Source organism: Phocoena phocoena, chromosome 3, assembly GCF_963924675.1.
Source record: "Phocoena phocoena chromosome 3, mPhoPho1.1, whole genome shotgun sequence".
Lineage (NCBI taxonomy): Eukaryota > Metazoa > Chordata > Mammalia > Artiodactyla > Phocoenidae > Phocoena > Phocoena phocoena.
In genome coordinates, this window is record NC_089221.1 from 162222068 (window position 1) to 162247943 (window position 25876).

The 25876-nt window shown below is 55.9% G+C and overlaps 2 protein-coding genes across 3 annotated transcripts in view; one reads left to right on the plus strand and one right to left on the minus strand.

Annotated features, from left to right (window-relative positions):
• UPF1 (UPF1 RNA helicase and ATPase) overlaps positions 1-20722 on the plus strand; it is a 33380-nt gene extending 12658 nt beyond the window's left edge. Inside the window, exons 2-23 of one of the 2 annotated variants that reach the window (XM_065873965.1) lie at positions 1370-1512; positions 3124-3213; positions 5525-5692; positions 6118-6298; positions 7420-7581; positions 8206-8323; positions 8474-8572; positions 9103-9211; positions 9386-9545; positions 9649-9767; positions 10228-10392; positions 10488-10602; positions 11222-11365; positions 11761-11974; positions 15253-15370; positions 15772-15928; positions 16155-16297; positions 17437-17611; positions 18156-18237; positions 19762-19923; positions 20041-20258; positions 20603-20722. In XM_065873965.1, coding sequence (XP_065730037.1) covers positions 1370-1512; positions 3124-3213; positions 5525-5692; positions 6118-6298; positions 7420-7581; positions 8206-8323; positions 8474-8572; positions 9103-9211; positions 9386-9545; positions 9649-9767; positions 10228-10392; positions 10488-10602; positions 11222-11365; positions 11761-11974; positions 15253-15370; positions 15772-15928; positions 16155-16297; positions 17437-17611; positions 18156-18237; positions 19762-19923; positions 20041-20258; positions 20603-20722 — 3162 coding nt within the window. The remainder of the gene's footprint in view (positions 1-1369; positions 1513-3123; positions 3214-5524; positions 5693-6117; positions 6299-7419; positions 7582-8205; positions 8324-8473; positions 8573-9102; positions 9212-9385; positions 9546-9648; positions 9768-10227; positions 10393-10487; positions 10603-11221; positions 11366-11760; positions 11975-15252; positions 15371-15771; positions 15929-16154; positions 16298-17436; positions 17612-18155; positions 18238-19761; positions 19924-20040; positions 20259-20602) is intronic. The other variant, XM_065873967.1, reaches the window with a different exon arrangement.
• Positions 20723-23857: 3135 nt separating this feature from the next.
• GDF1 (growth differentiation factor 1) lies at positions 23858-25632 on the minus strand. The gene is made up of 2 exons (XM_065873793.1): positions 25308-25632; positions 23858-24645 (listed from the first exon to the last, which is right to left on the minus strand). The coding sequence occupies exons 1-2, from the start codon at positions 25630-25632 to the stop codon at positions 23858-23860; spliced, it is 1113 nt and encodes a 370-aa protein (XP_065729865.1).
• Between the last annotated feature and the right edge of the window lie 244 nt (positions 25633-25876).

The following is a 25876-nucleotide window of genomic DNA, read 5'->3' on the forward strand; positions in this document are numbered from 1 at the left end:
GGGACTTCCCTGGTGGTCCAGTGGTTAAGACTTCGCCTTCCAGTGCAGAGGGTGTGGGCTTGATCCCTTGTTGGGGAGCTAAGATCCCACATGCCTGGTGGCCAAAAAAACAGAACATAAAACAGAAGCAATATTGTAACAAATTCAATAAAGACTTTAAAAATGGTCCACATCAAAAAAATCTTAAGAAAAAAAGATAGTATATTAAAGTGGTGGCAGACACAGTGAAATGGGGTACTGATCAGGCTGAGACCATTACAGAGACACGTGTTCCTGTAATGGGTTCTTGGCTTCCTTGACAACCTGAATGCACCTTTGGAGTTTCTGGGATGCGCCCTCCCCCCCCGCTCAGGAGACCCGTTGTCCTTAGGCCCATATAGGTGACTGGAGCAGTGGACAGGGACTGGCCTGAGCCGACCCCGCATGGCATGGGTGTGGGTTTTGGTTTCCCAGCTCTGCGTGGCAGGCCAGTCAGTGTCTGATCCCGTCTCACAGCTCAGAGAAACCTGGTGCTTGCCCTGGGGCTCCTGTCACTCCTTCCCGTCTTTCATCGCATGATGCCTCCACTGCTTGACCCAGCCTTGTGTGGGCTGTGGCCCGTGGGGACCATGATGGGGACTGTTGGCTGCTGTCTGAGGAGGCAGTTCCTACGGGGGCAGCATTAGGAGCACCTGTTTCCCTCGGACAAGCTGAGTCTGTGCACTCGTGAATGGATGTGTGAGCTCAGCAGAGGTGCCTGTGAAATTCATCGCTTAGTTATTTAAAGTTGCCTACTTGTATGTTTTTGCTGTTATGACATATAAAGGGTACATTTAGTAAGATTGTGTCCTGAAACTGGAAGATTATCCTAACATTCAATTTCTAATTCATAATTAAGAAGGGCTGCCTTCTGGAGAGGGGAACTGACAGTGGAGGAAGTATGTGGACTAACGAGAGAACTGCATTCCCACATCTGCAGGGGTCACAACCTTTTACTTCTGGTGCTTAGGCTTTAAAGGAGGAGGACCCTTGTGCAGCTGTCCGCAGGGGGGGACCATATCTGGTTTGTAAAAAGTCATCTTGCTTCTTGTGGCCCTCAGCTTCCTGCTTGTAGTCATGGCGCTATGGCTAGATGGGGTTGGGCCTGGGTGTGCAGGTGGCAGGGCGGATGACCTCAGCCACCTGTGCCCTGTTTTTGGCCAGGTAGGTTTGATAGGGAAGAGGAGAGTATGAAAAGTCAAATCAGAAGACGCTGAACTGTTGCACAGTAGAGAGCAGGCCAGTGCTTCATGGGAAGGTTGCCATGACTGCTCATATGGGGAGAAGCCACGTGCCTGGGCTGAGGCCCGGAAGCTGCAGTCTTTCATGGTGACGCTGCCTTCTGCCATAGGTCGGTGGACCTGAGGGCATCCTGCAGAACGGGGCCGTGGATGACAGCGTGGCCAAGACTAGCCAGTTGTTGGCCGAGTTGAACTTCGAAGAAGATGAGGAAGATACCTATTACACGAAGGATCTCCCCATACATGCCTGCAGGTGAGCACCTTCAGTGGAGGAGAGGACTCGCCTCCCAGAGCATCCACATTCTATATGCATTTGCTAACTTTACAGAGGCCCCTCTAAGACCATGGACTGTGACACTTGGAAACACTGTCCTTGGGAATAAGGAGGTTGCTCAAGCCTTTATACACACATAAGTCCCTATTACTGGGCAGGCGAATGGGATCAGCACCCTCTGTCATCCCTGATTCTCCCAGCTGGAGGGGGAAAGGTTCCCCTTCTCTGCCTTCCTCAGGCCCTTGGGTTGTTACCCGGTACCTGCCCCACTCACATATCAGAAAGAACTCATCACATGGGGTGAGCATTTGGAGGGTGAATACAGCAGCTAAGATTTCTCTTACAAAGAGATTACTGTAGGCTTCTTTAAAACATCTGCCTCCTTGTTGCGTTGAAGATTCCTGAAAAATTGGAAGTGAGTAGTCAGTGGATAGACCTGCGTGTTGACCAAATTTGGAATTCTTATCTAGAGGAGGACCCACCCCTTGTGTTTGGACTTACTCTTGCTTTTTTGTTACACGCACATGAGGAAATTGAGACCAAAAGAGGTGAAATGATCTTGCTGAGGGCACCCCGCCAGTCAGGGCAGTGGGCCTGGGCCTCTACTCAGCTCTGCCTGCCCCTTGGGCATGCTGCCCCTCTGAGGTCTGCACCCATCACGAGACAGAGGGCCGCTCTTTTCCCTGCTTGGTGGGCACACTTTTTTACTTTGTTGGCTCTTTGTTCACTCTCATTTACAGTACATTTTTACATATGTATTCGCGTTCCTGTTCCATATTGTACCAAATATGCCTGTGAAGTGGTCCTGGTGAAGCTGCAGGTCGTTAAAGTCTGCACACCCCGTCGCACTCCTGCCGTCCGTGGGGAGTGGAGTAGGGAGAGCCCCCTGGCGTGAGGTGTTGCAGGGAAGGTTCTTGGCCAGAGGACATTCTCATTTGAGACTTGAGTCTTGGCTTCATCCACATACAGAACTCTGTGGAGAGCCAATATTTTTGTTTTGGGTGTGTTGATTTTCAGAAAAGGGAGGCCAGGGGGCTCTCCCTAGGTGCTCCTTGTGAGCTGAGCTCCGTCTGTACCCCAGGACCCTCCGCTGCTGGATTGAGCTGAGTGTTCCCAGGAGCAGGGAGCCCTCTGCTGGAGCATGGGAGGCACTGTGAACGCAGCGTGGTCTCAGCTTACCTTCTGTGTGCCCAGAGCTAGGGATGCCGATTTCCTTGCTTATAAGTCTGGGTTCCTGAAACTTGAGGCCAAGGGGAGTGACTAGGTCACCTTGGGGGTTTTAGGACTCCGTTGTTGGGCTCACCTGGTACCTTGCACTGCTCTCACCCCCCCACCCCCACCTCACCCTGGAAGGGGCTTTGCTGCTGTCTGAGGAGTCTCCACAGCACCCCTAAACCCTTTCCTGCGTTCACAGGGTCAGGAAGCCTCTGCAGTTAACTGATTGGATTTTGTTAGTGGGATCGTTGGGTTTGAGTATGTGTTTAATGAAAAGCTTAAAAATGTTGTAAGAGGAAAGAATTTTACATCCTGCCAAATTAAAACCAGAGAGTGGTCTTCTAGCTTTAACTGTTGATGTTTTGACTTTTTTAGTTACTGCGGAATACACGATCCTGCTTGCGTGGTTTACTGTAATACCAGCAAGAAGTGGTTCTGTAATGGACGTGGAAATACTTCTGGCAGGTAGATAATCAAACCGCGCATGTGTCTTTAATCAGTGCTGTGCTCAGATTTGTGTGTAAATTATGGAAATGTTGAAGTGAAGCACAATATAAAAGCACGCTAACAAACCTGGTTTTTTCCCTCCTCTGTGACTGGTTTAACTTGAAACAGATGGTGGTGTGTGAATGCCTTAATGTATTTACCCTTGATTTATTCTCTGTGGTTCTTTTTATTATGCAAGTAGGGTTGGCTTAATTCTCTTTCCCAGTTTTTATTTATATTTTTCTGCAAGATGAGCTCCTGGCACGCCTGTTCATCTTCATTACTGGGTGCCTGAGGAAGATGTTCCCAAGACAGTAATGGGCATCCATGGGAGCCGCTTCCTGAGAAGGCTCCCTCTGGCATTAGCTCATCAGAGCAGTCCTGAGGCTAATATGGGCCAGATCCTGAATCATCAGATTAAATTAAGTTCACTTGACCGTCGGCTCTGGGCTTCCCTTCCTGCTGTTGATCAGCAGCAGCTGTGACTAGGTCCCTTGTTTTGTGTTTGGGGTGAGACCCGCATTGTGAGGGTGCTTGGATTCCAGGGGAGAGTCCGTTTGGCTAAGCTCGAGTGCTGAGGCTCCTCAGCCTCCACCACTGGCATGGGTCTGGTCCGGGTGGCTCCTCCGAGGCTGCCATGGTGTGCAGCGACTCACTCCATTACCACAGGGAAGCAGAGCAGAGTCTCCGTGGGGCAGGGATCCAGGTTGCCTGCAAGAAAGCGGCATCTTCCTCTGAGGTTCATGTTTTATAGAAATAAAGTGACAGAATTCCATAGGCAGCTTTATTTGCATAGAGCCCGTACCCTTCCTGTGCCTTTGGCAGCTGTGGCTGAGGACACAGAATGGTCAGATCTCGTGTCACCTTGGAGTTAGTAATGCGAATTGTGGGGTTCTGAGTGAGGCAAGAAAGGGAGCTGATGTTTTTTAGAGATTGGAAGGGAAAAGCATCTTCAGAATAACCAGAAGAGACTGGTATACCATTTTCCGAACTTTCTGGGTAATGATAAGTGTTACCGTGTTCACATTAGTTCCCCTCCTGCAGGAAAAGCAGTTAAATAAAACTTGCCTTGGCTGGCAACCCCAGCTTCCGGTCAGCAGAGCCAAGATAAGGGAAGTGAGCGGAGGGCCTCTAAGAGAAAACAGACTCGGCCAGCCAGATTGTGTGTTCTGTGCAAGGTCAGACTGTGAAGGTGATGGGACAGCCACTCGCCTTCAGGAAGCTGCCAGTGTAATGGAGTGAGGTGGGCCTAGAAAAGACAAGAGAAAATCACTGATCCTGGTAGAAGGCCCAGGGGTGGGGGGAGGGGGTGGCTTTGGAAGTACGGAGAGCAGTGATGATTAGTTAGGTAATCTGACAGTCTTCGTGGGGCCAAGAGGGGATTAAGATGTTGGCATCTGAGCCGAAGCTTGAACAGGAGGGGTTTCCCAAGGTGATGTGAGGGCGGCAGCAGGGAAGGCTGGAGGCTTGGCAGGCATGCTCAGCGTGTGACAAACCTGCAGCCAGGCTGCAGATCGCTGCGGGGGCTGGGAGGGCTTGAGGCAGAACCGTGCACCACCCGTGGGCCCTGAATGAGGCTGGCGTGGCAAAGGGTAGAGTTCTGTGGCTGGGGCACTCAGGCCCTGGTTTAGGTGAGCCGTGTCCCGGAAATGAGAAAGGCGTCAGAGCCCTGGCCACCCGCAGCAAGGAAAGAGCTGAGGCGGTGGGGCTTTCAGACCGTTCAGGGCTGGCCCTGTGCTTCCGGAGAGTAGCCCTGAGCCCCACTACTCGGTATTTTTTACTGTCCTCAGGTTTCTAATACATTTGGTTATCAGGTTTCCTGGCCTGTAGCAAATGAGGAGGGGTGTTGCTCCTGGAAGCAGGCACAGGGGCCATGAGAAGTGACTTTGAAAGGAGGAGGAGAGAAACTACAACGAGCAGAGGAGCAGTGAAAGGGGCGAGCCTCCTGCCTCTCCAGGACAGCAGCCTTGGCCCCAGCGTTAGATTCACTTAGGTCCAGTAAGTTGGATTTAAGAAAGCAGGAACTGGGGGGGGAGAGAAAAAAGCAGGAACTGTGTGAAACGTGTTAGGAAAGTTTTCCTTAAAAATGGTTCAAGTCGGATTGATTTTTGTGCTCCGTGGGGAGCCAGTTCAGGGGCGGGCTGGTCCCCCGGGATGCCAGATGGATGAGGTGTGACCACTCCTGCTAATGGACCGTGAACGGTACCGGAACTTTTAACGGAGCTCAAAAATTGGAAGTGGTGAAAAGCCAAACTTCGGGTGTTAACTATTTATCATTTCCTGGTTTCAGCCACATTGTAAATCACCTCGTGAGGGCAAAATGCAAAGAGGTGACTCTGCACAAGGATGGGCCCCTGGGGGAGACGGTTCTGGAGTGTTATAACTGCGGCTGCCGTAACGTCTTCCTCCTCGGCTTCATCCCTGCCAAGGCTGACTCGGTTGTGGTGCTGCTATGCAGGTGAGGGCAGGGCCGCGATTTCCCTGGGGGACTGCCTTTCAGCCCCAGTCGTCTTCCCCAAAGACTCAGCCACTCCATGGCTCTGACTCCATGGAGCTTTAAAATAGTTTCTGCCGACTGACGAGGTGTAAGGAGGTTCGGGGGGCTGGGGCTTGTTAGAGAGCTGGGAATGTCAAGTAACCCTTTTGGGGTGTGTTCTGGTTAAATCATGAAAACAATTCTGTAAAAGCAAAGTCTCTTCTGAGTTTCAAGAGTTCAGAGCTCAAGTGTGTGGGGACACACAGTTTATTCCTAACAATTTAAAGGTAATGTGCTCATACAGTAAAATGTAGGGAAAACGCCCCTTTGAGGTTAAAGGCAGTAAGCCTTTGGGGGGCTAGAGGTCATCCTCACCTGGGCTCTCCCCACCCTCGGGGCTTCTGCAGGCAGCCCTGTGCCAGTCAGAGCAGCCTCAAGGACATTAACTGGGACAGCTCGCAGTGGCAGCCCCTGATCCAGGACCGTTGCTTCCTGTCCTGGCTGGTCAAGATCCCTTCTGAGCAGGAGCAGCTGCGGGCGCGGCAGATCACCGCCCAGCAGATCAACAAGCTGGAGGAGCTCTGGAAGGTGAGGGCCTGCTGGGAATGCACACCCATCTCAGCACCAAGTGTTGCGGGGGGTGGAGAGGGGAGCTGGGGGTGGTGTCTCAGAAACAGGAGGTTCCGGAAGGAGCTCGAGGGGGACTCTGCAGCCTCTACCTGGAGTGGCCCCTCGAGCTCCTTCTGGAAGCAGGGCCGAGGGCGCCACGGGTACCTCCCGCCAGGCCTCTGGGAAAGGAACGCTCCGGCTGTTGGAATTTTTCTCTTGCTGAGGGCAAGGGTAGGTGGTGGGAAGGAAGTGGTTGGGAACTGGCCATTGGTGACTGTGTGTGGACATGTCAGGAAGAGCCAGGCCTGAGTGGACAGACAGGACTGCGGGTGTACTCCATAAAACCTGGTCGGGCCTGCGACGCATCGGAGCCAGGGCGACACCAGGCTGGGGGCGTGCAGGATTCCTGCCCCGCCCACAGACCGTTTCTCCAGGGAAGCCCATCTCTGGTTCTGGCTGTTTATATTTTACGATAAAGTTTTAGTAACTAGGCTAGAAATTTTCATTAGGCACCCATATAATCAAGGATGTGAATTTATCTTCAAGTGCAAGTCAAAATATTTTTGAAGGGCAGTCCAGCAAGGAACCTTTCCACCTTGACTTTCAAGTTGCCACAGTTATTTCACTGTTCCTGTTTGTATCCAGACAGCCCACATACTGTTTTGTCCCTGCCAAGGAAGTGTGCGTTGCTCCTGTTGGTGCAGCATAGGATCCGGAGGCAGTGGGGAGGTGGGCCTTCCTTTCTGTTTACACAGCCAGGGAAGCCAGTAATCTTTCTGGCAGCCAGGAAGAAGTGTAATCTCTCCCAGGTCAGGGGTTAGGCCTTTGTTGGAGAATGCAGCCATCTGATGGTATAGGTGTGTCAGGGCTGTGTACCTGGGGTGTCCACCTTTGTGTGCCACGTGGACTTCCTGATATGAGGGCTCTCCTTACGGAGTGGACACCACCGACCACCGGGTGCCCTTCTCCGCATCAGCCCAACATCAGCTCGTTCTGAGAAATGGTGGGTGTGACTGTGCCTCTGTTGACTGGGGAGCTCGCATATAGTTCATTTTAGAGGTGAGAACAGGGAAGAACGTGGTGCCGTTCTTGTCCTCTAGGAAAATCCTTCTGCCACCTTGGAGGACCTCGAGAAGCCGGGAGTGGATGAGGAGCCGCAGCATGTCCTCCTGCGGTATGAGGATGCCTACCAGTACCAGAACATTTTCGGTCCTCTGGTCAAGCTGGAGGCTGACTACGATAAGAAACTCAAAGAGTCGCAGGTGATGTGTGTGCAGGAGGGTTTGGTCATTTTAACAAAGCATCTCTCCTAAGGTCTGGGGAGGGTGGTTTTCTCTGCAGACTGCAAATGCTGACGTGGGCCGAGGCCCAGCCCCTGAGAGACAGAACCGTGGATTGAGGACAGGCCTGTGGGCAGACGCCCCATCACTCAAAGCCAGACACCCGCCTGGGTGTTTTCTGATTTTAAATCCAACAAAAATTCCTTACGTTTGGGTTTGTAGCCTTTGCCACAGCCATGAGAGTCAGACCTCAGGAGCCCACAGCACACTGAGGACACTCCTTGTGCCCGTCCCTCGGAGACTGTGCGTAGGAAGCAGGAGCCCTGAGGCTCACGAGATGTGTCCTCGGCCATCGGCTTCCTTCTCTCCCTCCGCAGCCCACAGAGAAGCCGCCTCCAAGAACAGACATCACGTGGGGGTCTCCTGGTCGTCCTGCGCAGGTTTCGGGGTCCTAATGACTTCTCTCTTGGATGTGCCCTTGTTGGTGTTTCAGGCTGTCCGGTGCTGCTCGCCATAGGGCACGCACCTGTGGAAACCCAGACACAAGGAGTCCAGGCCTGTGTCTGTGTTGCAGGCTAACAGGGCTCTTATTTTTTATGTGCTCAGACTCAAGATAACATCACGGTCAGGTGGGACCTGGGCCTTAACAAGAAGAGAATCGCCTACTTCACTTTGCCCAAGACTGACTCTGGTAATGAGGATTTAGTCATAATTTGGTTAAGAGGTGATTTTAAGTTTTAAAATATTTGTGACCATAAGTAGCATAAAATTCCTAGTTTCACCCTTGTAAAGTGTCCCTTAATTTGAACTCTTCATGGTGGCGTCTGTGGCACATGTGAAAACTTTAACTTTCTTGCTGTCTTTTCCCTGTAAGACATGCGGCTCATGCAAGGGGATGAGATATGCCTGCGGTACAAAGGGGACCTGGCGCCCCTATGGAAAGGGATCGGCCACGTCATCAAGGTCCCTGATAGTATCCTTTGTGTAAAGAAGGGCTGGCACAGGCACTGTCTGCCCAAGTCTCTGACGAGCTTGTCCAGAGCACAGGAGACCTGCGTGGGGGTCACTGCTGAGAGCAGCCTCAGGGCCTCAGGTGGAGGGAAGGGTGTGTACAGCTGCGGCTGCAACGCCCTTTCTTCAGGTGTCCTCTGAGGGGCACCGTTTCTATAAAACGGATGAAGAGAGCTGCTTACGCAGAAGCCAGGGTGCTCCGAGCTATGTGCCTGAGGGCTCTGCAGAAATTCACAATCAGGGCCTGGAACTTGGGCCCTGGGCTTGGCTGCTCCATGCTGGGTGCTGGCTGCTGCCCCAGGGCTCACGAGGAGGAGGACAGTGCTGGCTGCGCTGGCCCTGGACACGGTGGGCAGAATCTGTCACTGAGAACATGGATCTCTGGCTGCGTTTTCTGTCTTTGGTGCAGAGGAGGGTCTGTCTCTTCAGTAACAGAGTGAGGTCTCCTCAGAAAGGCTTTTGACCAGGATGAGACTTAACTCGGCGGCACAGATTATGGCGATGAGATCGCTATTGAGCTTCGGAGCAGTGTGGGTGCACCCGTGGAGGTGACTCATAACTTCCAGGTGGATTTCGTGTGGAAGTCAACCTCATTCGACAGGTATGTCTGCCTCCTCCCCAGCCTCTACTTCCCTGCGTCTACTTTGCAGTCACCTGCCCTTGGCGTGGCTGCTGCCTCCGGCGTCTCCATGCTTCTCCTCCTCATCACAGAGGGGCAGGTCTGCACAGCAACTCCACGGTGGTGCGTGCCCCTGACCTGGAGCTTTCCTTTCAGGATGCAGAGTGCGTTGAAAACCTTTGCTGTGGACGAGACCTCCGTGTCGGGCTACATCTACCACAAACTTCTCGGCCACGAAGTGGAGGATGTGATCATCAAGTGCCAGCTGCCCAAGCGCTTCACGGCGCAGGGGCTCCCTGACCTCAACCACTCTCAGGTTCTCCCCCGCCCCGGGGGCAGGAGGGTCCCGGACTGCAGAGCCTGCCTGGTGAGCGGCCCTCCGCCGTGTCTGCGCCCCTGACGGCCACTTGTATCCCAAGGTTTACGCCGTGAAGACTGTGCTGCAGAGACCACTGAGTCTGATCCAGGGCCCACCGGGCACAGGGAAGACGGTGACCTCAGCCACCATTGTCTACCACCTGGCTCGGCAAGGCAATGGGTAGGGCTTTGCACGGCCCGAGTGGGGGAGAGAGGGAGGCCTGTCTTCCAGGAGGCTTCGGGGCCCAGGGTGTCTGGCATGCTGCATTCTATGCCGTTTGTATTAGATCTGGCCTTTGTGGTTGCTTTTAACAAGCAAACCTGCCATTCTTGTAAAGGCTGTAGTGGGTAGGTCCATCCTGGGTCGTGTTGTGCCTGCGTGCACCTTGGAGCTTTGAGAGACTTTACAGTGCAAACGGGAGGTGAGGCTGTTGGACTCGGGTGTTAGCGGTGGGTTGCTTGAGCAGAGTGAAGATCAGGAAGCTCCAGACCATCTGGCTCCTAGCTCCTTCAGCATCGTGTCACTCCTGGCTTTAGTCTCAGAGCTTGAGCTGGCTCTACCGCCTGTGATTCAAAACAACAGTCGTGGCTAATTCCACTTCTCTGGGCGAGCACTGACGTTTGCTCACATTGTGTTGAAGGCCCGTGCTTGTCTGTGCTCCAAGCAACATAGCCGTGGATCAGCTGACTGAGAAGATCCACCAGACTGGGCTGAAAGTCGTGCGGCTCTGTGCCAAGAGCCGAGAGGCCATCGATTCCCCGGTGTCGTTCTTGGCCCTGCACAACCAGATCAGGAACATGGACAGGTGGGTGTCGGGTAGCCGGCCTTAAGCGAGGTGTGTCTCCCCTGGGCGGGCCCTGGCTGCACACGCCTCCCTCTCATGTGCCCCTGTGTCTGCAGCATGCCAGAGCTCCAGAAGCTGCAGCAGCTGAAGGATGAGACGGGCGAGCTGTCGTCTGCGGACGAAAAGCGGTACCGGGCCCTGAAGCGCACTGCCGAGAGGGAGCTGCTCATGGTGAACTCACCTGCCCTGCTGCCGGGGGAACTGGCCTGGGCCTTTGGGCGTTTGTCTTGTTCACTTGGGCCAAAGGACCTGCTTGGATATGTTAAGTCCACGATGGCACCTTTAGTTAGTTTGTTCTTTTGCATTTGAGGAGAGAACTCTGATACCCTCCTCTGTATGCTTTTTCTGAGATCACACAGAGACATCTTGTTGAGGTAGATTCCACTTCCCGCCAGCCTCCCTGCTGCTGGGATCTTGGGAACCTGGTCTGTACCCGCAGTGGGGCAGGGGGCAGGGGGCAGGTCTGGAGCGCTGTCTCCTGCTCTTTGCTGATGAACCAACCAAAAGTGGATCTCAGCCTGAGCATGGTGTCCTTGGCTTAGCGCTGCCCCTCAGAGGCTGTCTCAAGGCGCCAAGCTCTTTCTTAGGAGTGAAGCCCAACCACTTAGGATCTCGAAAGTTAGGGTCATTGCACCCTGGACAGATGTTGTCAGGGAGGGGCCACTTATTTCCATAGTTGTTGAGGAGGGCGTGGACCGGAATGGTGTCTGTGTCCCGTCCTGCCTGCTTTGGGGATCTGGGAACATTGGCCGTGCAGGTGCCCTGATGCCTGGCGCACTCTCTTCCCCAGAATGCAGATGTCATCTGCTGCACGTGTGTGGGCGCCGGGGACCCAAGGCTCGCCAAGATGCAGTTCCGATCCATTTTAATCGACGAGAGCACCCAGGCCACCGAGCCAGAGTGTATGGTCCCTGTGGTCCTTGGAGCCAAGCAGGTGGGCCACAGCCCATCCATTATAGTCTTGTTTGAAAATTGGTGTGCATTCTCTCTTGTTCCAGTTCTGTGTAATTCTTAGTGCTGGGGGTTTGTTTTTAAGTGTCCTGTGGTGCTGTTTGATGCCCTGCCAGAGCACAGAGGGATGCATAGCAGGCCCTTTGAGGGGGTCTTCGAAGGGTGGACTTGGCACAGAGTGCCTTTGTGTGGGTTCTGAGTGCAAGTTTGCGTGTTCCATGTATGTGGTGGGCAGTTTTCCCACCCCTAGTCCATATCTTGCCACTTGAATTCACATAGTCGGGTGGTTGTATGGACCCTGGCCCTCTTAGTCCCCTGAGTGGACGTCTAGGCTGTTCCATGCTTGAGCTTCTTACCTGTGTGGGCCTTTCACCACAGCTGATCCTCGTGGGCGACCACTGCCAGCTGGGCCCCGTGGTGATGTGCAAGAAGGCGGCCAAGGCCGGGCTGTCCCAGTCGCTCTTTGAGCGCCTGGTGGTGCTGGGCATCCGTCCCATCCGCCTGCAGGTCCAGTATCGGATGCATCCTGCGCTCAGTGCCTTCCCATCCAACATCTTCTATGAGGGCTCTCTTCAGAATGGTGTCACTGCAGGTAATACTCGGCCCAGAGCGGGGGGCCTGGGGAGACAGTACCTCCTGTCACTTCCTTCTTAAGTGGCCTTACCTGGTGACTGCTTGTGGGTAGGGGCCGCCTCAGAGAGATGCAGTGGTCAGTGGGACAGAAAGTGCACTCTGGGACATTCTCGGGGTGTGGGCAAGGGGGAGCCCGCGTCCTCGTAAAATTCAGAGTCACTATGTGAGCATTCCCACCATTGGCGCGTCACACACAACACACACAAGAGGGGGTGGCAGAGCTGACTGCCTGTCCCGCTCCTTCCTCTATCGGTGGTTCTCAAAGTCCGGGCCGTGGGGGTCTCAAAGACCTCTGCACGACCAAGGCCAGACTACTTCTGTAGTAACACTGGGACATCGTGTGCCTTTTGGCTGTGCTGACACTTACGCTAATGGCACAGAAGCCTCAGCATGAGTCAGTGGTGCAACCAGGCTGCTGTGTGTCGTCACCACCACGCACCTGTGGCAGGCACCAGCCTGGGTACACAAGCGAAGAGTACTCCCTGAGTGCGTGTTCTTGTGATTCTATGTGTGATGGGAGAGGACGTTCTCCTAAGAAACTTGGCAGGGGTGTGAGGTGCTTGAAGGAAGGACTCACACGCTGGTTATACAGACTGGGGTATTTAGCAGGCGTTTTCCCAAAAGTGACCAAAGTGAGCCTGTGGCTTCAAGGAAAATAACTGAGAATATTCATCACCAGTGATAAAATCTGAGAATTCACACCAAAATTAGAATTTTGGAAAACCCATGTCCCCTAGCATAAGCTGATCAAGTCTTCCCAATGCTGAGTGGATTTTCTGATGAGATCTTTGGTGGTGACAGATGTCAGGTGCGTCAGCCTTTGGAAGCTCTGCTTGACGGGGTGAGCAGGCACTTGCCATTCCAATGGCCAGCAAGGGTGCTCCCAAGTCACTGGGGGGCCAAAGGCCATGCAGGTGCAGGGCAGAGTAGAAAGGCCATCATCACTGACCTGCAGGGTGACCTCCCGTCCAGCTTTCCTGTAGAATCGGGCAGAATTCCACAGTAGTAGGAAAGGTCATAAAACACGCTTCCCTTTTCCAACCATGTGCATCTGTGACCATCCTCACATGCAGCAAGGGCTCATGGGAGACTGGGAACAGGACTAGAATAAGCCAGATAGTGAAGTGAGTTGCGAAAATTCACTAAATATATATTTTAGTGGAAAATAGTTATTTTTCATAAAAAAAATTTGTAAGTTAATATGTTTATCTTTAAATGAATTTTAAAATATTTTAGATTTCTGGGTTTTAAAATACAATAAATATCAGTAGATGTAATCCATAAAAACAATAGCTGTTTGAACTCAACTTTTCAGAGTGTAAAGGGGTTCTGAGACCAGCATTCATTCAAGAACCAGTTAGTGTCTCATTAATGCCAAGAGCCCAGCACGTCGGCCTGTTGAGCCCACGTTATAGGTGAGAAGACTGAGGCCGAAAGTGTGCGTGCCTGGCCAGGGCCCCCTGGCTGCTGTGCAGTGCAGTCTTGACACTTAGAATGCTGCTGGTCTGTTGGGTGGTGGGGCTAGAAAAGGCCAGGCCATGAGGAGCTTGTTTGTGATTCTCTGACACGGTTGACACTTGCTGGGAAAGCCACCGCTTAACCATGATTCACACCCTTGCCCACCTTGCTCCACCTGCCTCCATGGCGTCGGCTCCGTAGGGCAGGGATTGGTGGTGGTGGTTCACTGCTGAACCATCACTGCCCATGAGTATATTTTTTTAAACTCTCTACTGAAGTGTAAAAAAGTGCCCAGATCCTAAGTGTTCAGCTTAGTGAGTTTTCACTAGGTGAACACACCTGTGTAACTAGCACCTGCATCTAAAAGCACAACCTGACCAGCTCCTTGCAGCCTTGAAGTGACCCCTGTCCAGGGCAGTGCGGGTGCCTGCCCAGACCCACGGACTCAGGATAGCCTGACATCAGTGGTGGCGGGAGTGTTTACACCACACAAATTGGCCAGCACTGTAGATTAGCCCTCGCCTTACCCCCAGCAGGTGGTTAAGCGTTTGCCAGCAGTGAGCGGGTCACCAAGCTTGCCAGCCACTGCCCTCGCTTGAAAGGTTGAGGCTTTGCCTCATTTTCAGCTTGACATAAAACGGATCATACAACGTGTTCTCATGGGTCAAGCTTCCTTCATCAGTGTTAGGCTATTTTCATGCAAAAATACCAGTTTTCTTACACTAATCTGTTGATCAGGTACAACTCCAGTCAGAATTCCCAAAGGTGTGGGAGGGGTATGTGATTTGACAAGCTGATTTTTTTTAAATTGTAAGGACCAGGCACCCAAGACGAACATGAAGAGCCTGACAAAGGTGGCAACTCATACTAGGAGATGTCAGGAGTTACTGTAAAGCTGCAGTTGCAGAGACACTGGGCACAATGCCCAGGATAGAGTCCAGAGGCAGACCCGTGTGTCCACAGGCCCTGGTGTGTGACAAGATGGGGTCAGCTCAACAGTGTCATTCTTTTTTTTTTTTTTTTTTTTTTTTTTTAACCACACCACGCGTCATTTGGGATCTTAGTTCCCCAACCAGGGATCAAACCTGCACCCTCTGCATTGTGGAAGTGCAGAGTCTTAACTGCTGGACTACCAGGGAAGTCCCAACAGTGTCATTCTTAAAAGCCAGTTGTAGGGGCATATGAGTCCCTTAAGTTACATCATAAAGCTTCTGGAAGGAAATAGAATATCTTCGTCACCCTGAGGCAGACACAGGTTTCTGTTTTTTTTTTTTTTTTTTTTTTTTTTGCGGTACACGGGCCTCTCGCTGTTGTGGCCTCTCCCGTTGCGGAGCACAGGCTCCGGACGCGCAGGCTCAGTGGCCATGGCTCACGGGCCCAGCCGCTCTGCGGCACGTGGGATCCTCCCAGACCGGGGCACGAACCCGCGTCCCCTGCATCGGCATGCAGACTCTCAACCACTGCGCCACCAGGGAAGCCCCCAGACACAGGTTTCTTAAACAGACTGCAGAAAGCACTAACCAGTGAGATCTTTTCAGCCAGTGAGCCGGCTTCATCCCAGACACGGTGCCAGGTGTTCCTGGGAGTTTCGGTACTTGGTGGCCTGGCCCGGGCCCGCAGACCTGGGTCTTTTGCCTGGAGCCTGCGGTTTCCTGCCCTACCGTGTGCCTGCCCAGGATGGCATGGCCTCCACTCAGCTCTCCACCTTAGCTCAGTCCAGACTGCCTACACTTTCTTCTCTGATAGGATATTCTCTTTCTTTCTCCTCTACGATGACAGCGGATCGTGTGAAGAAGGGGTTTGACTTCCAGTGGCCCCAACCGGATAAACCGATGTTCTTCTACGTGACCCAGGGCCAAGAGGAGATTGCCAGCTCAGGCACCTCCTACCTAAACAGGTAAGCAGAGACTCATCTGTGGCGTCTCCTGGCTTCAGTGACGGCTTGTCCAGTGACTGCTAACCTGTGGTTTTGTTTAATGTGGTGGTGAAACTTTTCCTTGTCCCCCTCATCCTTATTCTGTTCAGACACTTAAACCAACAGCCTACTTCCAATCTCATCTTTTCAGCGTATGTTTTTATGTTGAGCAGATCCTTCATAAGCCCACGCATGAGCCTTTCTATCCCTCATGACTCCCTTGGTAAAGGATGGGCAGCCCAGCTGTGGCTGCACTGGGCAGGGTCTTCCCAGGGTCGTGCTGGAGGCGGAACTGCCCCTGAGCCTCCCACAGCCTCCAGCCTTGGGGGGGGTCTCAGGAGCCAACAGGTGGAGCCTGGGAAGTGAAAGCCTGATTTTCTTAGGACGGAGGCTGCAAATGTGGAGAAGATCACCACGAAGCTGCTGAAGGCAGGCGCCAAGCCAGACCAGATCGGCATCATCACGCCGTACGAGGGCCAGCGCTCCTACCTGGTGCAGTACATGCAGTTCAGTGGCTCCCTGCACACCAAGCTCTACCAGGTGCGCGCCCAGTCCCGTCTGCCGCTCCCACCCCAGGCACTGGCCTGTGACCGCCTTGTAGCAGGGGCGCAGTGAGCCAGTGGCCAGCACCTAGGGGCTCTGCAGGCTTCAGGTCCCAAGCTCATCGCTGGGATTTGATGGTGCATCTTAACACCAGGCTGAGCACCCCAGGCTGAGGGGTCCCTGAAGGAAGCCTGTTGGCTGACCATGACCGTTGCCCGTGCAGGAGGTGGAGATTGCCAGCGTGGATGCGTTCCAGGGCCGCGAGAAGGACTTCATCATCCTCTCCTGTGTGCGGGCGAATGAGCACCAAGGCATTGGGTTTTTAAACGACCCCAGGAGGCTTAATGTGGCCTTGACCAGAGCACGGTATGGAGGACTGAGTCCTGTTGGGCCTTGCTGGTGGCTTCTCTTGCATAGGAGTCATTCCGAGGCTCTGGGAGGGGTTGGCCCAAGAGGCTACTCGGTGCCTGGTTCTCTTCCTATTAATTCTCGTACCCCAGCTGCACCCTGGGCTGGGGCACGGGGCATGGTAGAGGGGCTTCGCCAGTGCTAGTGGTCAGAGGGCTCCCAGCAGCAATTCGGAAAGAACGTCTCACTCATGAGTTGTCTTTGTTTCTGTGTCCTGGTGGCTTTCTGTGGCCTCAGTCTCGAAGGAAATTCCATCCCAACAGCGGAGTGTCCTTGTCGAGTTGTTTAATCCATGAGTCCAATGTTTTAGTCCTATTTGCCTGTTCAGTTCTGGAATAAAACTTTTCTGAAATGGTGAGGGACCCAGAGGGCAAGGTGGACCCCGTGTTACCCCCACGAGACACCAGACAACAGCCACCATCGTACCAGCCCCAAGCAGGGCTCACGTTTGCATGTTGGTTCCTTCCCCACTGAGGGCGCCTTGGTTTTCGTCTGTTACCCCATTTGTTTGGCGGCGGCTTTGGCAGGGGCGGGGGTGGCCCCAGCACAGCCTGATGAGTGTGAGCATCCATTAGCCGCTCAGCGTGGGCCTCGAGTTCCATGCCCGGCCCGTCAGGGCTCCCGAAGCCGCTGTGGAGCCTGCCTGGGCCACTTGCGACATAGTGCCCAGGAGGCTGACTCATGGTTGCAAACAAGGAGACTCATCTCTGAGCTCATCGGCCCACAGAGGTGTTTTGACATCTGGGCTCCACAGAAATCTGCCCTCAAATAAACCTGAGTGTAGGCTCGGCAGCTTACAGGGTGGGCTCCAGTGAAAGTCACCTCAGCTCGCAGTTACCCACCTGTCCCCAGCATTCACGGCGGGCACTGGCACAGGCAGGGCAGGCGTCTGGTTAGGGAGGTCAAGGGTGGCACCCAAGGCTCCTGTGTGGCAAGAGGAGGGGTGTCTGGTGGGCGGGGTGCCAGGAGAGCTGCCTGGGCACCTTTTACTCTGGACTTGGGTTTTGAGTTTGTTTGCTCTTGCCTTGGACCGATCTGCGTAGTGCTCTGCTCACTGCAGTCCTAAGCACGGCACTCTCTGTGCCCACGTCTCGCAGATACGGGGTCATTATTGTGGGCAACCCGAAGGCCCTGTCCAAGCAGCCGCTCTGGAACCACCTGCTGAACTACTACAAGGAGCAGAAGGTGCTGGTGGAGGGGCCGCTGAACAACCTGCGGGAGAGCCTCATGCAGTTCAGCAAGCCCAGGAAGCTGGTCAACACCATCAACCCGGTGAGGGCCGGCCGCGGGCAGGGGGCGGGGAGGCGGGGAGGAGACTGCTGGGAGCCCCGTCCTCCCCAAGCCGGTGTTCCGGGCACGTGGCAGTGAGCGATGGCAGGTGTGACACGTGACTAGTGTGAGCTGAGGGTACGCCGAGAGTGTCAGTGTGAACAGGAGCCATGCATGTGCCGGTCTGTCCCCACAGATCCCCCCCACGCCAGGTCTCCCTGCTGTTCTGAGGCCTTTCTGGCCTTGGACTCGATGGGATGCTACGTCACAGGTGGCACCTAGGGGTCAGACCCAAGCAGTTAGGGAACTTGGCAAACCCAAGGTGCTCTGGGGGCCTAGGGAGTGGATGCTGCTTGAGCTGAAGCGCAGAGACGGAAATGTTTGGCAACAAAGACCAGGTCAGGTGAGGAGGGGCAGGCAAGGCCCCAAGCCGGCAAGCCTCGGGGTAGTCCTCAGTGCAGCGGGCCACCTCCCAGGCCACCAGATCTTTGGAAGTTCTTCCTTGTGTCAACATGATAAATTCCTCACTTATCTGAACCCTTTGCAGGGAGCCCGCTTCATGACAACAGCCATGTATGATGCCCGGGAGGCCATCATCCCAGGATCGGTCTATGACCGGAGCAGCCAGGGTGAGTCTCTGCAGGGGACCGCCCCGGCCCCACAGTTGTTGACCATTCCCACGCCCACAGCTTCCAGCCCTGTTACTCCTGGAGTGGCCTCCCAAGCCTTGGTCCACAGACGCCTGCTTGACAGAGTTTTCTCAGCTTCCCTTGTCAGAAATCAAATAATTGGTCTTTGGCCATTTCTAAAAACCAGATGTTTTTAAAATAGTACAGCTCAGTGGACAGCGGTTTCTCAGCAAATACCGCAGCTCAGCCAGTTTGCCCCTGTGCTCACACCCGACCCTGCCTGCCCTTCGCTCGCCTTCTCAGTGGGGGTGTCACACCCACCGCCTCATTTCAGGTTTCGCGGCTTCCCCAAGCTTCAGCTCCATCTGTCAGACCTCAGGGTTGCGCATGCCCGCTTTTCCTGTGTGAGGCTTCTGTATGTGCTGAGGCTGAGCCTTATCCTGCTGCCTGGGATGACGACTCTTGCCTGAGCCAGTCTGTAGACGGTTCCCATTCATCCCCCAGATCCCTGCTTCCTGGGACCCTTCCCTGCACCAGCCGCATGGAGGGTGACTGCCTCACCCATGACTCTGTGCCACCTCCCCGAGTTTCACATTGGCCTTAAACCTCTCATGTGCTTGCCACTCACCCTGAGGGCAGGCGCACCCCAGCTGCTCCTTTTCCACATTAAATTGGCAAGGCCCCTTTCCCTGCCTCAGTGTTCTCCCTGTCCCTGGGCTCAGACAGGGGATTGGGTTTTTTTGTTTGTTTTTGTCTGTTTAAATATTTATTTATTTACTTACTTACTTATATTTGGTTGCGCTGGGTCTTGGTTGTGGCAAGCGGGCTCCTTAGTTGCAGCACATGGGCTCCTTAGTTGCAGCATGCGAGCTCTTAGTTGCAGCATGCATGTGGGATCTAGTTCCCTGACCTGGGATCGAACCTGGGCCCCCTGCACTGGGAGCGCAGAGTCTTAACCACTGCACCACCAGGGAAGTCCCAGGGATTGTGTTCTTGAAGAACAACAGATCTCTTATCGCCATATCTGATGAGTCCCCGTGTGGCTGGGGGTTTCCTGGGTCCATACTTCATCCCTGATGCCACCGTGGGTCTGGCTACACCCAAGGTTGCCCTGGGGGCTCTTGCTTTCAGTGAGATCTGCTGATCTGTCAAGCTTGGTCTTTTTCTTTTGATTGGGGGGTGGCAGGGTGGCAGTGGTAGCATGTAATATGAATATAACATTTGCCATAAAAGGTTTTTTTTTAAGAAATTAGAAATGCATAGCGGTTTCAGTTTTTCAGATCCCCATGGGCCAGTGATTCTCAGAATCCCCTGGGAGAAAAGGTGCCTTCCCAGGCACCAGCCTCAAGGAGGCTGTTGGGCACAGGGAGGGGGAGGGGGTTGAGTTGTGAGATTTCTGCATCAGGTGACTTTGCTGTTAGGGATGCACCAAGAAACGCTGGGGCAGACAAAGTAGTGACAGGACCAAACAGACATTTCAGCTGGATGCAGTGTGATGCCTGCCGTTCACCTTGTGTCTTATAGGCCGGCCCTCGAACATGTACTTCCAGACCCATGACCAAATTGGCATGATCAGTGCTGGCCCCAGCCACGTGGCTGCCATGAACATTCCCATCCCCTTCAACCTGGTCATGCCGCCCATGCCGCCACCGGGGTATTTTGGACAAGCTAATGGGCCAGCCGCAGGTGAGCACCGAGTGGCATCCCATGGGGAAAAGCAGTTTGGCCTTGGAGTTTGAGCAGGAGTGCTTGTCTGTGAGGCTCAGAACCTCGTTCAAGGAACCCTGGATGGCTGTCTTTCAGGCCGGGGCACCCCAAAAGGCAAGACTGGTCGTGGGGGACGCCAGAAGAACCGCTTTGGGCTTCCTGGGCCCAGCCAGACGAATCTCCCCAATAGCCAGGCCAGCCAGGATGTGGCGTCACAGCCCTTCTCACAGGGCGCTCTGACCCAGGGCTACATCTCCATGAGCCAGCCCTCCCAGATGAGCCAGCCCGGCCTCTCCCAGCCTGAGCTGTCCCAGGTGAGCCCTCTGCCACTTTAACTTGAGACGTCTCACACCCACAGAAAAGTCAGACCAGCCCAGGGAGCCCTCTTCACACATGCAGACCCCGTGACACTCACCCCTAAAGACCTTAGCAGGGGGACTGTAGGTCTAGAACATTCCATCCACAATACTGTCCTGGGTAGCATGTCTCCAATGGTGAAGTAACCAGTGTGGGTTTCCTGCCACTTAGGCTTGAGGATAAGTTTCCAGATGATTCCCTGCGGCTGGTGATGGGCTGGACACAGAGCAGGTTCTCAAGCCTGGGAGGGTGAGTGCGCATCCTTCGACTGGGTGCTCATCTCTCCAACCTTGTCTTCCAGGACAGTTACCTTGGAGATGAGTTTAAGTCACAGATTGATGTGGCGCTGTCGCAAGACTCCACGTACCAGGGGGAGCGGGCGTACCAGCACGGCGGAGTGACGGGGCTGTCCCAGTATTAGAAGGCAAGCTGGCCTCTGGAGGAGGTCTTCGCTGGGATCTGGACTTGTAGGAAAATTTGGGAAGTGTGGGAGTCTCAAGTCCTCGAGGGGCCAGTGCATCCTGTCACCTGTCACTCTGGGTCCCTGCACCTCTTCTTAGTGTCTGGGGGATGTGAACTTCATGCACACCGTCTGTGCCACGGTCCTCTCCAGAGAGTCTTAGAGCTGCTCCTGGTGGGCAGCCAGGAAGTGGAGGTACCCCTCGCCCTGACGAGGCAGGTCATGAGGGTGGCGAGGGCCCCAGCTCCTAGGTGCACGGGTGCCTCGGGGTGCTTCTAGGTGCCCGCGAGGGCCCTGCCTCATGGTTCTCCATCTGTAACAAGGCCGAGCAGGGCAAGCATAGGCCTGGGGCTTGCTCCTCTGCCCCTTCCTGACTGTGTGCACGGAAAGTGGGATGCAGTGATGCTGGGAGAAGGGGCCTCATGGTTCTCCATCTGTAACGAGGCCGAGCAGGGCAAGCATAGGCCTGGGGCTTGCACCTCTGCCCCTTCCTGACGGTGTGCAGGGAAAGTGGGATGCAGTGATGCTGGGAGAAGGGGCCTCATGGTTCTCCATCTGTAACGAGGCCGAGCAGGGCAAGCATAGGCCTGGGGCTTGCACCTCTGCCCCTTCCTGACGGTGTGCAGGGAAAGTGGGATGCAGTGATGCTGGGAGAAGGGGCCTGCCTACCGCTGTTGAACAACACAGGCTCAGCAGCCTTAACTCTTGGCTGCCTTCTCTCCGGGTGGGAAGTCATTGGTCTGGGTACCCGGCCGGCCTCTGAGGTCATGTTTAACACATGAGGACGCAGGTGCCAAGTGGAGTCGGGGAGAAAGCCCCGTCCGTGCCTTCTGGGCCAGGCCCGGGAGCTGCTCCGGCTCCCACTTTCTCTGAAGCCTCTTGCCCTTCCTCCCTCCCCAACAGGTGGCAGCGGAAGAGCTAAGCTACGTGGCTTAGTCCATCAGCATCTTATTCTGGGTAATAAAAAATAAAAATAAATGGATACCTGTTTTCCACTGCTAAAACTGAAGCACCACTGTGAGCAACAGGAGAGGGAGAGGAGTACCCGAGGGAGAGAGGAGCCCGAGACAGAGCGAGCGCCCACTGCTGGCACGTGGCGGCGAGGAGACGGAGAAGGGAGAGCGGGAGGTGGGGCGGCCACGGAGGACCGCCCGCCAGCGAGCCCCGCCAGCCCTGCTCGCCGAGGAGCCCAGCGCTCGCCCGCTGCGTCCACACCTGGGTCTGCGACCAGGGCGGAGGGAGGAAGACCCTCATCTCAGAGTAGCCCTTTCCTCTGTTCTTTTCTTTCTTTTTCTCTTTTATTGAAAGGGGACTACGTTTTAGCAGGAAAAACTAAGCGTTTCTGTGCTGAGCAGGCTCCTTGCGGTGGCGGCCATGCTGGGAGAGCCCCTCAGAGTGTGGGTTCTGTCCACGCTGGCTCTGATATCGCCGCGCTCACACTGCCTGTGTTCTAGGAGGGTTTTCATTTAAAGAAAATATGGTGGTTTGTGTTTTTCTGTTTGTTTTTTAAAGATTCTTTCAAAGGAGTACTGAAAAATATACTTTCCTGAATTTGTCTCTCAAATCTTAGTGGTGGACCTGGGAGATGCGAGAAGCTTCCAGAAACGAAGTTTAAACATGCCAAAACAACTCAAGATTAGGATCAACACCTGTGACGGGAGGAGGATTTTTTTTTTCAGTTTTAGCTTCCAGCAGCTTCTCCCTGTAGGTCAGGGCAGTGAGGGAGCATGGTCCCGGGCCGGGCAGGCGACTCCGTGGTCTCTGCTGGACTCCGAGAAGCAAAGCGCTTCCCGTGTGCCGTGGACTCGGCCCCACAGGAGGGGCCTCGGGCAGGACTGGCCGTGAGGCCAGAGGGCAGGAAGGTGGCAGTTCCCTGGCCAGTGGCTCCTTCCCCAGGGTCCTTCCTGAGGATTTGGTGGAAAGCACCAGCCAGGAGGATCTGTCCCCGTTCCCAGGGAGGCTCCCACCGTCGCTGTGGCCAGTTAGGCTCACTGAATGCCCCATCCCCTCTTGTTCCCCACCCTACCTGACTAGTTTGGAGCCCTTCTACCTGCGGGCACAGTTTTGATGAGGTGGGGTCATTTTAACTTTGGCGGGGAAAGGGAATACGCTTCTGAAATAAGTGGTACAAGGGGCCTCTGCCTGGGTCTGGGTTGCAACTTGCATTTATTGTTGCTGGTGGAGTCACCCCCAGCTCTTCGCACACCGTGATGGGGGTTAGCCTCCCTGGCGGGACCTAGTTGGGGACTGTCTAACCCTAACCCTGCCTATCCAGGCCCTGATGACCCTGACCCCCAGCATCCCCCTCCCCATGTGCCTTATCCCAAAGCCTCCAGATTCCAGCTGGTACATGGGAGAGATGGGGGACACACAGGCCACCTTCCTTCTGGCAAGGCCTCTTATTTATTACCATTGCTGTAGTGCTTTCGGTTCCCACTTCTTTTGGTAGCTGCATAGAGTTTGGATAGGTTTTTGCTATGACCCCTTGTGCACTGTCCCCATGGGTGACACACCCACCCACCCTGTTCTGTTCCTTGGAATGCTTTGCCTCTGCTTTGTGCTGTTTGCTTTTTTCTCCACCTTAGCAACAGTTGCTATGAGTCCCCCAAATCAAGAAGCATCTGTACCAAGGCAATGTAACTTTTTGATTTTCAGTCAATTTGTTGTTTTAACTTCTTTTGTCACCAATAAAATCTTAATAAACAGCTCTGCATTCACACTGGGGCTGGATAACTACAGGGGGTGGCAGAGCACTTGGTTTGGGGTTCTGCCTGGTTGGGGGTGGGGGATTCGGAGCCACCTCATCGGCAAAACTGAGACGGGCCAAACCTGTGCAGCAGGGATGGGAGTGGGGGAATCTGGGCCTACGCAGGGTCAGTTCCTGGGGCCCGTGTACATTAGACGTTGGGCCCCCTAGAGATGGGCTCTGGAAAGGCTGCGCCGGCGGCGTCACTTGTAGGACCTCCACCCACCATCCTGGTGGTCGATGGTGATGGACATAGCTGCTTCCCTCCCCACTCCCAGGTGACAAGACCCGAGAAGGCAGCAGAGCGGACCACGCAGTGTTTATTGTTTACCTCTCCCGCCCGCCCCCGGTCAGCGGCAGCCACACTCATCCACCACCATGTCTTCATAATGCCGCAGTACCACGTTATCGCTGTTGTCGAAGAAGAGCACGGAGATGGGCGACAGGCGCGCGGGCACGCAGCAGGGCAGGCCGGCGGCGGCGCTAGGGGCGGCCGCGTGCATGAGCGCGCGCAGCACCGCGTGGTTGAGCGCGGGCGTCCCGCCGGGTTCGGACAGCGCGGCGGGCAGCCCGCACTTGCCCTGGCAGTAGTTGGCCAGGAAGCCGCGTGGCGCGATGACCCAGCGGTGCCAGCCCACCTCGCGGAAGCTCACGTAGAGCCGCCGCGCGCGACACGCGCCCCCAGGGCCGCCGCCCACTGCGGGCTCGGCCTCGCGCCGCGGCCGGGCCAGGGGGTGGCACAGGCGCGGGTCGAGGGTCACCAGCAGCAGCGAGGCCTCGGCCAGGCTCGCGCAGGCGGCGGGAGCCCGGGGACGCAGCGCCAGAGTCAGGCGGAGGCTGCGCGGCGCCGAGGTGTTGCGGGCCCAGGCGGCGCCCAGCAGCTCGGCGCGCACCGGCATTCCCAGGGTGGACACCGCCTGGCGGAGCACCACCTGCCCGGGGCCCGCGCCCGCCGGCGCCACGCTCAGCTCCCAGCCGCCCACCGTCCCCGCCGTCGCCTCTGCAGCCGCGAAGCGCAGCTCCAGGCGGGCCTGGCTCGGGCGCTCGGCTGGCTCCACGGCCGACAGGTCGAAGACGACGGTCCACTCAGGGCACTGTCCCGCAGCTGAGGCGGGCTCCGGGGGCCGGGCGGCCGCGCCTGGGGAGGAGGGGAGAGGGCTCGGCTGGCGCTGGGTCCCCACTCGGTGCCGACCGGCCCGCGAATGGGTCTTGGTTGGGGACAGCGGGGGAAGGTGAGCGACCGGAGCTGGGGGTCGCACCATCTGTTAGAAGGCGTCAAATGGTGTGAAGCGGCGGTGGGTGAGGGAGATGGAGTGGGGGCAGGGCGTCACTTGCAAGGAAGAGGCCCCGACCAGTGTAGGGCGGCCAGCCCGCCGTTGGGGACATAGGCGGGGGTGGGGAGGTGGTGTGGGGGGGAAATGAGCGAACGCACGGGGCCAGTGGGGAAGCGATGCTAGGGAGGGTGGCATCTGCAGGAAGGCATCAAGTGGTGTGAAGCGGCAGAGGGGGTGGGATGGAGTGGGGGCAGGGCTTCAGCTGCAATCAAGGGGCCCTGCTCGGTGCAAGGGAGCCTGGCCTTCGGACCACTCCCCCACCCCATCCCCTGTCCCGGCAGGTGTCCACGCGGAGGAGCTGAGGGAGTTCAGAGGCCCAGGTTGCTTGCGGGCTGGACGGGGAGGGTGGCGACCCTCAGGGCTCTCCGGCCTTCCTCACGCGCCGCTGAAGGCTCGTGGCGGGCTCGGGGCGCCCAGCGGGGTATCGGCCTCCCAGACCCACGCCCCCAGCGCAGATCCCACTCACCGCGGTCCGGGACGTGGCGCACGATGTTTCCGGCGACCCCCAGCTCCTCCACATGGCACGGCCGCAGGGTAGTCCCCAGGGGTGTCCTCCGAGGGCCCGCCCTGGCCTCCTGGTGGTCCCGGCGGCGGAACAGGCGCCACATGACAGGGGGTACAGGCCGGGACTTGGGGGCGCCCCGGGGCACGTCGGGAAACCCGAGAGCCTGGAGTAGGGCGGCGGCGGGGCCCGGGGGCGCGGGGGCGCGGGCCGGGGGTGACGAGGGCAGCAGCATGGCCAGTAGGAGAAGAAGGACGCGGCGGCCCGGACGCCGGCACAGCGGTGGCATCTTCGTCACAGGCGGCGGCCGGGCGAGTGCTCAGGGGCTGCTGGGCTCCGGGACCTGCGGGCTGGGGGCGGGACCGGGGTCCCTGGAAAGACCTGGGCCAGGTCAGGGTCTCGGGGGGCGTGGCCGCGATCCTGAAGTCGAATAGGGACCAATCACGGGGGCGGGGTCTCGAGGGGGCGGGGCAGGGGTCCCGGGCGTGGCCAGGGCGGGGTGGGTTGCGGCGGGGGCGGAGCCTGATAGGGCC